Genomic DNA, 12,856 nt, shown 5'->3' on the forward strand with positions numbered 1-12,856 from the left:
TCTATTTGAAAACATTCAATATTCCTCGAACATTTCGCTACGGTACGGGAAGTTCCAGCAATTTGCCTTAAGGCACGATGCCACCCACCCCACTAGTTATCTATTTAATATCTAGTCTCTATTACCTTTTCTATTTTTTCTATTTTTTTTTGTTGTTAAGTGTTGCTGTTTGTTAAATTTTCTCTTATTTTATAGCTACTATACCAATCCACATATATTATAATTACCTAGTTATACTAATTTTTCATACTGTTTTTAGATCCACTGATGATGACATTTAATTGAATGTCAAAACGTTTGGAATTAAAGATTAATTTATAAATCTTTGCTTTTTATTCTTTGATGTATCTTCTTATATATAAAAATGGAGCTCTCGATCAAATTATTCGGTAAAACTCGAAAACGTCTAAACCGATTTGGCCAGTCTTAGTCTTGAAAAATTCATGCTAATTAGTAGGTTGTCGAAAAGGTGAGATATTATTTCAAATTCGCGTAGAAACTTTACATTTTTAATTTGAAGATTTTTGTAAAAGCGTTATTTAAATAAAACAATGGGCGGTGGCTAATACGTGAAATGTCAAACGTTTTTGACAGATGATGTTCAATTACGTTTAATACAATGTTTTACGTGAATATTATTTAATTATGATTAAATTGTAGTAAGTAGTTTTGTTTGTAGTTTTATTTATATACAAAGACGTTATTAAACGGACCGCAAGTGTTACTAGAGACTCAAAATATCAACTTTTTTGATATGTTAATATAAAAATGCACTTTTTGGCATAATTTTCTCAAACACGGTGATCTGAAAGATCTCATTTGTATAATTATATACTCATTGGTATTTATAAAACATTTTCTAGGTTATATTATTTTTTATTTATGTTATTTAAATTCAGAACCTAAATTTGGTATCGATCAAAGGGACATTTTGTCGAATAACATTTTTCCAGTTATATTTCCCAGAATTTATCGCAGAATAGATATTAATATATGAAGGTCCGGGATTAAAAAGGTCCACCACCGATGTGTCAAAAATCTGTAAATTTAAGCATTGTTTAACAGCAATATTTGAAAGTTGAGGAAAAAAGATGTATAACCAATTATAATCTTGATTCTTATGACTTTGCTATCTGGAGATGAACTGTAATCTTAGAAAATCCATAATAAAAGTATTTTCTTCCTTTGTAGTTTTTTAGCATTAGTTAAAAATGTAATTATTTTGTAAAATCATTTAAAATTAAAATAAGACTTAAACTGGCCGTTTCAAGTTACCCCGCCTATAGGGTAAAAAGGTCTAGATAACAAATTTTTGAAAGACAGTAAAAAAGCACATTTCTACAGTGATGAAGTAGCTGACAGTTTGATTGAACGTAGTCAGATAATTGTTCATTTGAAATGTGTTATTTGTTGTGATATAATTGGTTTGATTTTTATAATATAATTAATATTTGCTCAAAGTCAAATTGGACCTTTGTGCCTCGACCATCTCTACATATATACTTTTTATTAAATTTACTTTAGTTCATCGAATGTTACTCGAAACTTTTCAAAAAGCAGGTCAAAGAAGAAATCCTTAATTCATTTTCTATCTATCCTCGCAGAAATTAAAAAAAATCAGCGCAGTAGTATTATTTACAATTACACAAAATCCAGAATCCAAAAATAATCTGGAAAACTTGAAACGTAATCAATAAGTCGAAAGACCAAAAAAGATTTGGATTGATTGAATTATACCATGTTTTCTACAGAAAGTGGACAAAACTTCTAGTTTGATTGCATTGACAAAGTATAGGCAAACTAATGGGGTTTATTGTTTTTATAATACCTCATGGTATGTAGCATTCAAACGCACATCCTTATACACTAAAAGTATTAATATTTTTTGATTCTCTAGAAATTGTTTAGAATATACCTTACTTAGAATTAGCAAAACAACGTTTACCGGGTCAGCTAGTATATATACATATACGTTATCTCTAAATTAATTCGATTCGCTATTTGATTTTTTATTTGTTACAAAAATACGCCAACACAATGTCGTATTCTTACGTAACTGGTCATAATCTTTTTATACCTTCATAAAATAATAATAATAGTCGTATAAAACAATCAACAAATAAATCTTTTGTTTACTTTTAAAAATAATATCCATATTGTTCAAACATACTGAATGGTCGCTGATTTAGATAATATAAATTGTAATTAAAATGATTCGTATACTAATTCAATCAAAATTTAGTCTAGAATAGTTGCAAAACTTTCTGGCAAATGAATTTGAAAATTTGGACAAAGTAAATGGATCATGCGTAATAGATATAGGTACTTATATAGACGAGACTTATATAAAGTCATTCTTTAATCTTTATTATATGATCACAATTACTAAAATTGGTAAAATGATTTCAGTAGGACAAAATATTTAGTAATCATCTGAACAAAGTACTGTGCCTTCATCCCAATAAGTGCCCTCAGTGTTCGAATCCATAATTTTCTTTATTTTTTTTTTCTCCTCATATTATTTTATATTATTGATTGTGTTATTGCGTGCAAATAATTGCGAAAATTGCATCGGATGCAGCAGCAAAAGAGCGTGTTATTTTGCATCACGAAACCGGACAAGAAAAATACTTGTCGGTGTCGTTGAAAAAAATAAACGATATTTAAATCGCGACTTGCCAATAGTCCTAAGGGCCCAAAAGAAAATAAAATATGTTAAATTACATGCGAGAAATTATGGTTTAGAGCGAAATGCATCCTGAAGAGCTCATCGAATATGATATTCTTAAGAATCGTTTATGTTGGGGAACCACGTACTGTATTGTATGGCATGTACTTTGCTCATATAATTGTAAATATTTTATTTTGATGAATGATTTTCGGCAATTTCAGTATTTGTTGAATAACGACTAGTGTTATTTATTACACTGTGCGTCCTGATGAGCTCATCAAAATTGACGTTGCTAAGAATCGTCTATTTAAATATCTACACATTATTCTGGTGTTTGTACTTTGTTCAGATAATTATAAAACTCTTGTCTTTAAAAAAATTCTTGATTTTAGCATTTGTAGTTATTTTAGGTAGTCTGCAGAATTACTTTAATTATTTACAGCGCTTTAGTACAAACCGTGCATCCTGAAGAGCTCCTTAAAAACTATATTGCTAGTATGAATATATCTGATCTACTTTATTCAAATATTTGTTTATATCTTTTATTTGTATATATCTTTTATAAAAGATAGATTTAGAAATTTAAAAATTTCAGTATTGTAGTGAAAGAAATGGTGCAAAATTTTAATTTAAATTAAAATCTAATTCTGTACATTTTTTCAATTTTAGTATTTGCGTTTATAATAATGATATCGACAATCTGAAGAGCTCATTAAAATAAATCATATAAGGTAAATAGATGAAAAACAGATAGATACAAAAAGATAAAGATAGATAACTAGAAAAGTTAAGTACAAAAAGTTTGGTGCAAAAATTTACACATAAGATATAATTATCATTTTACTTTTTTTACATATTTTTGCTATTTTATTATTTATGTTTTTAACCATATAATCTGAAGATCAATAAAAATATCATTTCCAACAATCTAGAATATATATTATTGAAAATAATTATAACTCCATATAAATAATTTAAATTCTTTAATTCCTATCGTTTTCTATCAATTATATCGATCGATTTGAGTTTTAATTAAAAGAAAAAATGTTTTAAATAAACAAACTAGAAAGCCGTGAGTCATGCAGAGATATCGCTAAATTCTTATAAACAATTATTATAAGGAATTTATAAATAATTTATAGAAAAATTATTAATTGATACGGTATGAAGTCGGGAAGAAAATATTATTCTAATAATATCTTGAAAGTGCAAAAATAATAAATTATTGAGTTTATCATATGAATAATGTTTTGTGTTAGATAATGGAGTAATAAAGATTAAAAATGTTTATGACAAATTATTATTGTACAGCGCGAATTTAATTTTTTTTAAGATTGTTGTAACGGTGTGGTCTGTTTAAATAATTATTTTTATCGCAAGTTGTTTTAGTAATTTTATCGATTTTAGTATTTGTTGTTATAAAAGGTGTGTGTATATTATATATGTGCAAATTACGCATAGTTTGACCTGAATAGCTCTTTAAAGTCGACTTAATAAAAAATTCTGTAACTATTTTTTATATAATTTGTTATTATCTCGTGATTTTAATATTTATTGTTAAACCATATAATTTCTATAACTTATCAGCTATCTTACCTTATAAATAATTCTAATTAACAAATTGATGGTACATACCTGAAACAAAAAAAATATTATTACTCTCAATTATAAACAAAATCAAATTATACATATAAAACGTGTTAACACACTAATTATAAATATATGAAGTGCATGATGCATCTGTATGTTTATGATGCACTTTTATAAAAAAGTGCCTCCTAGGGCGTTCTAATCTATTTTAAAATATATGTATATATACAATTATATTTACTTATCTATGTATATATATATATATATATATATAAAGAAACATATGTTCTTGCATAATGACGTCAATAACTTTTTTTTAATTCATAAATCTATATATGGAAGCTGGTTTTTAAATCCATTAATAACTTTACGAATGAGTGTATTTTTGCCAAAAAATTCGATTTGATAGTTTTATAGAAAATTTATAAAAGACATTAAAAATTGAATAAACTACAAGAGCTACAATATATAAACAAAGGCTAAGTGTCACTTACATCTATGAATATGATTTACATATATATATAGTGACCTACAAATTTTAAAAAATTGCATTTAAGCATTTTAATTGCTAAATTTGATATTTAAATAATAAATATGTTATTGTGTTCTCAACTGTCAAACGCCATTTTGAATAACATACTGTCAAAATATTCTTGTCAATTTTCAAGCAAAAAATTGATTTGAAATAGATCTAATATTTGATAAACAATTAAAAATACTAATAAATAATTGCTTAGTTAATTTAATCTTTGAATAAAATTGATATTTATTTTATTGTGTTTTGAACTATCGAACGCCATTTTGAATCACTCAAACGTCAAAATATTTTTGTCAGTTCAAAATGGCGTTTGTCAATTCAAAATGGCGTTTGTCAGTTCAGATAACACAATAATACATATAATCAATTCAATTCAAATATTAAATTAATCGAGCATTATTTGGTATTATTATTCAGTCTTTATCAAATATTAGATTATTTTAAGTCAATTATTCGTTTTGAATTGATAAATATGTATATGTATTATTGTGTTCTAAACTGAGAAACGCCATTTTGAATACAAACTGTCAAAAATATTTTTTTTAATTTTGAAGCCAAAAATTTACTTAAAATAGAAATAATATATTATTATTTCCTGAATAAATAATAACAAATAAATACCTGCTCATTATAATATTTAAAAAGTGTTAATAAATATATATTGAACGCCATTTTGATTTAAAAACTGTCAAAATATTCATGCCAGTTTTTGTGCAAAAAATTGGCTTAAAATTGAAGTAATATATTATTATTTACTGAATAAATGATAATAATAAATACTTGCTCAATATAATATTCAAAAAGTGTTAATAAATATATTATTGTTCTCTGACCGCCATTTTGATTTACAAACTGTCAAAATATTCGTAAGTCCTAAAGCAAAATATTGGCTTAAAACAAATATAATGTTTATTAAATATTATTATTATGAGTTTCATACCATTAAGCCTCCAGAAACAATTAATTTCACCAAGTGCATATCTGTTTAAACAAATATAATTGATTCAACTCTTTGATACAATAAATCTGTCACAGCAATTGCGCAAAATTAATGTTCTTGTTGATATTTAATATGTTGCATTTGCTTCCGTCTAATAAACATTTGTTAAGAAATCGTTTTTGTATTAAACTTTCTTGATGAAGTTACAAAATAAAAATTAGTGATATAGAATACTTGTTTTGTTGAACAATAAATTTTTTTATTAGGTTCTGCTTTGTTGTTATCGTCTATCTCTTTTCGTCGCTGTATGTGTGAGCGAGTAGGCGTTATTGGAAATTCTCATCTGGAAACACTTTGAAATCAAATGTTTAAATGGCTTCTCGTTTTATAAATAAGTTGGTTATTTTAAATAATTTGATGGATCCACTATTTGTCAATACTAAAAGTATCTTAAAAAACAGACAAACCGAAATATAATACCTTAATGTTAGATAATATTAGAAAATAATATATTTATATATATAAACGTTTAGGAAGAGGGCTCACCGCTTACGCACGTTGGCGCTGTTATCAGCATTCAAATTAATGGCGCGAAATTTGAATGACAAATAATGAATTTTAATAATCGGTTATTTGAACCTAATTTTTGCTAATGATATTTTGTTTTGTAATAACACAATAATAACAATATAATACACAAATATGTGTACAATAAAATTGAAATATAAATGTAAAAAGGGTCAGGCATAAACGTCCATTTTGACTTCTTGAATTGATTGAATTGAATTGATTAAATTGAATTGATTGAATATTATTATTTAAACCATATTAACTTTGTAGTTAGAAATACATTGCACATATTATATTTCCATACCCTATTTCCTATCGATTGAATAAAAACAGGCAACGTTTCTCAATCTTTCCCAATAACTCGTTCGTTTGTAATATAATTATTGCAAAAGTCTTACAAATGCAACTGAACTGAACCCAGAAGAACAGGCATATTGTAACCCACATACCGCCAACTGGTTTTCATCATTTCATTTACTCATTTACTCGGATGATATGATGTCTCTTACATCTTATGCACACCGTACATACCTACATGTTCATGTAATGTTATGTAATAGTAATAATTAATAAAGCAAGGAGAGAATTCACTCTTATAAGATACTAGATGACCCGACAGACGTTGTCTTGTACCCATGTCTACAATTTTTTAATATAATATACTAATATTTACCGTTGACCTAAAAATAATAATTATTGTTTTTGAAATTACTCTTCACGCCAAAATGCATATGCATTTATAATATGAGCGATGTTAAATGTAGAACTGCTTTAAATAAAATGACGACACTATATTGGAAATTGAAGTCTTTTAAACGGTATAACATAACCATAACCATAACAAAACACTGGTACTTCATGTTGGATTAAATTAATTTAATTTTTTGTTATTTAAGATATTCAATATTGCATCTTAAACTTCACCTAATCGATATCGTGAGGGCCGAATTGTATGTATTCGGCCCTCACGATATCACGATAAAGATGGGCCCTTTCGGCCCATCTTTATTTTCCCATTTATTTTTTTAAAGTGAATTTTTTACGAATTTTAAAAATATTGTGGAATGATTAGTAAAAGAAGCAAAGAAATTATATATTGAAAAAAAAAACTATATTGAAAATTTAATATCCGAATCTTGTGTTGGCGCCCCCTAAGGCGTGCGCTCGTATTTTTCGCATGTGTCGCATTCAAGCTAGGACCAGCCCTGATTAATACTTAATTTCATATTTTAAGTGAATTTATTTGTCATATCCTGTTCATTTGTATATCATTCAATCTGCCATACATGTACTGTATTTTATATTATTTTAATTTCTGGTACATCTCAGCTGCTTTTTGGCAATAATAATGTAGATATTTCATTTTTCTTATTCACAACCATAAATTTATTATACATATTCTAATATTGTTTAGGTTCATAGGTATATTGAAATTTTTGGGAGATGATAGTTTTCATTTGTTTTCAATGCAAACAATGACATGTCGTTTTCGCATTTTTTTTTCATTTATTTTTACAATATTGCACATACATCCCAGTACTTTATGATCTCACACATCCTAGAAATTTTCCTTAACAAACTTCAGAAAGATTTATCAAAATCCGAATAATCGTTTAGAAGGAGTATACAGTGATTGTTTTATATAATAGCAATAAAGCTCAAATTGTTTCTACGTTTTAGTTAGAAAACGTTTGTATGTGAAAAAGAAAAGGGCTGTTTTTAGGGTTTTGCGGCAATTATTCGATTTTTTCTCGCTGTAAGAACAATCCTTGGACTTGAACAAACATTTTTAAAAAAGAATTGGCCAAATTGGTGCAGGCGTTGTTGAGTTATGCGCTTACCAACACATTTTTCAATACATTTTTATATATAAGAAGATTATAACACCCAATTTTTATATTTTTACTTTTGGTCTAGATTCCGGGTTCGATATCTGCCTCGAACAGCCTGATGTCGAGCAGCAGTGACATCGGTTTTCATTTGGAATTACAGATAGCAATATGTTATTATGACGGAATCCCTTAATTCTATCCTTTCTCAATTATTTTGTTATTGGGCCCAGCTTAACTTCATAAGCCGGTCCTCCAAAAATTCAAATTGTTTTTCTAATATGTGCATTATAATTTATATGTCTCTGCAATTCAATTTATACTCGCCAGGTAGTATCTTAAAAGACGAGTTAGAAAACAAAATGCAAAACGATTTAAAACGGACGAGGATCAGGAGCGCAGCAAACAATTTTAGTTGTGTAAGAGGGACATTGTGTTTTAAGAGGGTATTCTAGTGTAGAGCGATGAATTTTAGGTCATTTTTAATGTGTCGTAAAAGAAAGCAATGAATGTTTTTACTATCCATTTTACTATACCACTTGTTCATTAATATTATTAAAATACAAAACAAAAATTAAAAAATAAAAAAAATGAAAATTGAAGAAACTAGCAGCTGATGAAGTGGTGGGTCTCAAAAAATGGCACCTCAGTCTTGACATGATTTCAGCCCTCCTAACCATCCGAAATAAAAGAAATAAAAAGATCATGAATCTACAATGATGTCGCAATCGCAGTAAAAAAAAAATTACAAATTGGCTGTTTGAAAAAAAATATCTTTTTTACTGTTTTTTGAGTCTCTCGAATTTTTTAAATATAGTAAAAATTGGAATTTGGGGATGATACTAGTTCGGGCTACAGATAGGTCTATAATCAAGACTTTCTGAACATTTCAAGTAAATCGGTCAAGTAGAACTCGAGAAATCGTGTCAACAGTTCTGAAAAGGTCTGTTCTGAGAAAAACGCATTTAAAGTTTTGCGTGAAGCTTTTTGCTGTCAAAGTCATAGAATGATATGTTATACTTCTTTTATTTAATCTGCCATTCCTGCTTGCATCGGACCTTCTTCTACTTCAAGAAAACTATTTAACCTTCTGGCCCAATTTGCATTACCATAAGGGTTGTCATTTTTAAAGTCGGAAAGAAATCTTCATTGAATATGCAAACAGCAATAAATGTTGCTATTTCAATTACCCGAGATCGGGAAGGAACATGTTTCGGCGCGAAAATCCATATCAACGAGTTTAGAGATTCATTATTGTTCTGAGTTTCTGAACCTATACATCGAATAATAATTCATCTGACGATAAACTGTCTTAAATTGGTCTAATGACTTCCTAATGCCTTTTGTCCGATTAGACCCTGCCAAACCAGTTTGGAGACCGGGTCAGTAAAATGCCTATATCTCCGAAAATAATTCAAATTTTCAAAAACCTTCTCGTACCCATATTCTTAGATAGCTAAACTTTGAAAATGTGAAATAAAAAAAACGATTTTTTTTTTATTTCTACACTAGAATACCCCCTCAAAGTAATATAAATACATGTGATTTATAAGAAATTGATATTTTAGTAAGTTATTTCAGACCAAGAAATATGTCGACATACAAAATTGCATCAAAATCATCGAGTTAGTTCCAAATATAGGCGTTGACTTGATTTGTCTCATCATTAATGCAAATATGAACAAGATGTAAAATGAGAAAATGAAAAAAAATAATGTTAAATATTTTTTTACAAATTTTGTCTTATTAGATTCAGTATGGCTTGAAACCCCGAAATATGAAAATAGCAAATCGGATTTTCTGGCGGAAACAACTTCTCCTTCGGGAACTTTAGAATGCTTTTTTCATACAATGCCCAAGAACCTTCTGAAGAATTTACATAGTACTTCTAATACTATGCATCACTTGTGTGATAGTGCAAATGTGTGCAAATTTTTCAATGTTGAACGATAATTCGTTAAAATCTTTTTAATTTTTCATATGCTTATTTATTAATAAAATATTTGTTTGCAGTTAAAATAATTTTATAATTACTTGACGCAAAAGAATTTCAATCCGCGTATTTATAATTTTTTCAACAAATTCGTCAGACGTGCAAAAATTGTTTAAAATTTTTTAATGAAAATGTTGGCGTTTCATACATTTGTCATTTTTAAAATTTACTGAAGCGCGATTAAAATTAAATAATAACACAATGGAATTCTTTAGAAAGTTGAAATAAATATTGATGGTAGAGTTGTTGAAAACGATATATATTTGTTAAATTTTATGTTTGGATAATGTAATTAGTCATTAATTTTAACATTTATTAATCGTTTATTAACAGCACTTTATTTTTCCAAGGACGTGTAAGTGTTATTATCTCTAAGGGCATCATTAATTGTATATATATAAATTATATATGAGGTTTATTATTTGAATATATATAGATGTAAAATATAAATTGCGTATATTTTAACGCTTCGCCTAAGTACATTTAAAAGTAATTGCGAAAAGTAACTGTAATTTTAACATTAAGTACAGCAAAAACAGTTACTTACTTGCCTTCCTACGGATAGATAGAGATTTCATCAAAACAAAATACATACATTTCATATAAGCATAAACAGACATACGCACACATATGAGTATATGATAGAGTAAAACTTGTATAAACTAGTTGGAACGACTGTCATACGTTTCGACACTGGATGTGTGCCATCATTCAGCAAAACTTTATACTAGACGTTGAATAAAAACAGTAACAGTTATATATTTATCTATGTATTCAACTAGTTATTTTTCTAGTTAGTTATCTTATTATCTATTTATCTATTTATATATATATATATATATATATCTATGTAATTTTCTTAAATAAATAATTTAATTTTTTATTACAATTTATCTGTGTGTACTTTCTATCGGTTTATATTTTTTGTATTTAATTCTGTTTTTCTGCTGCTGGAAATTTCATTTAAATGGTCTTAAAATTTTAAATTATAATACACCGATAATGAGACAAACCTAGACTCGAAACGTTTGTAAAATTAATATTATTTAGACATAAAGAAACATAATGAATTTGAATGGCGCGCCAATGTTAAATGTGAAAGCGATATGAGAAGTGTCTCATCTTTCTGTAACTATACTCTATGCTCCAAATGTCAAATAATAAATTTAATTTAAGTTGAAATCATGGTATTGAAAAGGATTGTTGATTAAACTAGGTTATTATTTAGCCCGCGCCAATTTTGGAATTATTTTAATTATTTCGTAAGTGAGTATAAGCAGTTAAAATATTTAAAAATGTCAGAAGAAACAATTATGTCAATGAATGATCCGGCAATCAAAATTGAACCGCCAGAATATTTAGAAGAAGACATTAAACACGAAATTCAGGATGATATTGATGTTTCTAATGATATTGTTAAATCTGAATCGTGTTCTGAGGATGATGAAACCTGTTTAGAAAGATTCATGAACTCTGAAGTGACAATCGAAGAAGAAGTGAAACAGGAGTTAGTCGAGCCAGCAGTTTATGAATGTGACATTTGTGATCAATCATTTGCAGAATCTGATCAATTAAAAGAGCATATGGTCGATCACAAGCCTAGTAATAGCAAAGAACGCCCTTTAAAATGCGAAATCTGTCATAAGACTATCAAAACAAAACGTTATATGAAAACTCACATGCTTTTGCATAGCGGAGAACGCCCCCATAAATGCAGTATATGCAATAAGACATTCGCACAATCAAGTTATCTGAAAACACACATGCAAATTCACAAAGGAATACGCCCTCATCAATGCAATGTTTGTAACAAGACATTCACGGAGTTAAGAAGTCTCAAACGTCACATGCTTATTCACAAAGGAATACGCCCTCATCGATGCAATGATTGTAATAAAACATTCACACAATTCCAACATCTGCAAAGACACATGCTGATTCACAAAGAAATATGCCCACATCGATGCAATGATTGTAATAAGACATTCACACGATTCGATCATCTGAAAAGACACATGCTGATTCACAAAGAAATACGCCCTCATCGATGCAATGTTTGTAATAAGACATTCACGGAGTCAGGTGGTCTCAAACGTCACATGCAAATTCACAAAGGAATACGCCCTCATCAATGCAATGTTTGTAATAAGACATTTGCACAATCCGGAAGTCTCAAACGTCACATGCAAATTCACGAAGGAATACGCCCTCATCGATGCAATGTTTGTAAAAAGACATTCACGGAGTCAGGTGGTCTCAAACGTCACATGCAAATTCACAAAGGAATACGCCCTCATCAATGCAATGTTTGTAATAAGACATTTGCACAATCCGGAAGTCTCAAACGTCACATGCAAATTCACAAAGGAATACGCCCTCATCAATGCAATGTTTGTGATAAAACATTCACACAATCAAGTAGTTTGAAAACACACATGCTGATTCACAAAGGAAAACATGGCAATTTATAGTCGAAAATGTAATAATAATCAATGAAATGTAAACATTTCTTAAATTGAATTTAAATATTAGGAAAAAGGTTATAAAATATTATTTTCAAATATGTAAAAGAATGTATAAATAGTATAAAATAAACAGTAAACATCACATTACATTAATTTATTGTTAAACCAGGCAATTGTTGCTTATTACATCACTTTTGTTAGCGAAATATATTGTGTGAATGTTTGAATGTATGTTTGAATATGGCGCGGATCATGACAGT

General features: G+C 28.0%; 1 protein-coding gene across 1 annotated transcript; it reads left to right on the forward strand.

The window, feature by feature from the left end:
- The first annotated feature begins 11,365 nt into the window (after nt 1-11,365).
- Nucleotides 11,366-12,602, forward strand: LOC113367830 (zinc finger protein 658B-like). The gene has a single exon (XM_026609408.1). The coding sequence runs from the start codon at nt 11,427-11,429 to the stop codon at nt 12,600-12,602; it is 1,176 nt and encodes a 391-aa protein (XP_026465193.1). The 5' UTR covers nt 11,366-11,426.
- Nucleotides 12,603-12,856: the final 254 nt, after the last annotated feature.

The sequence above is a fragment of the Ctenocephalides felis genome, unplaced genomic scaffold (assembly GCF_003426905.1).
Source record: "Ctenocephalides felis isolate EL2017-DRISC unplaced genomic scaffold, ASM342690v1 CF-g0.4_SCAFFOLD_01170, whole genome shotgun sequence".
Lineage (NCBI taxonomy): Eukaryota > Metazoa > Arthropoda > Insecta > Siphonaptera > Pulicidae > Ctenocephalides > Ctenocephalides felis.

What these genes read in the sequence shown, in the direction of transcription:
- LOC113367830 (XM_026609408.1), top strand. Translation starts at nt 11,427, where the DNA reads ATGTCAGAAGAAACAATTATGTCAATGAATGATCCGGCAATCAAAATT.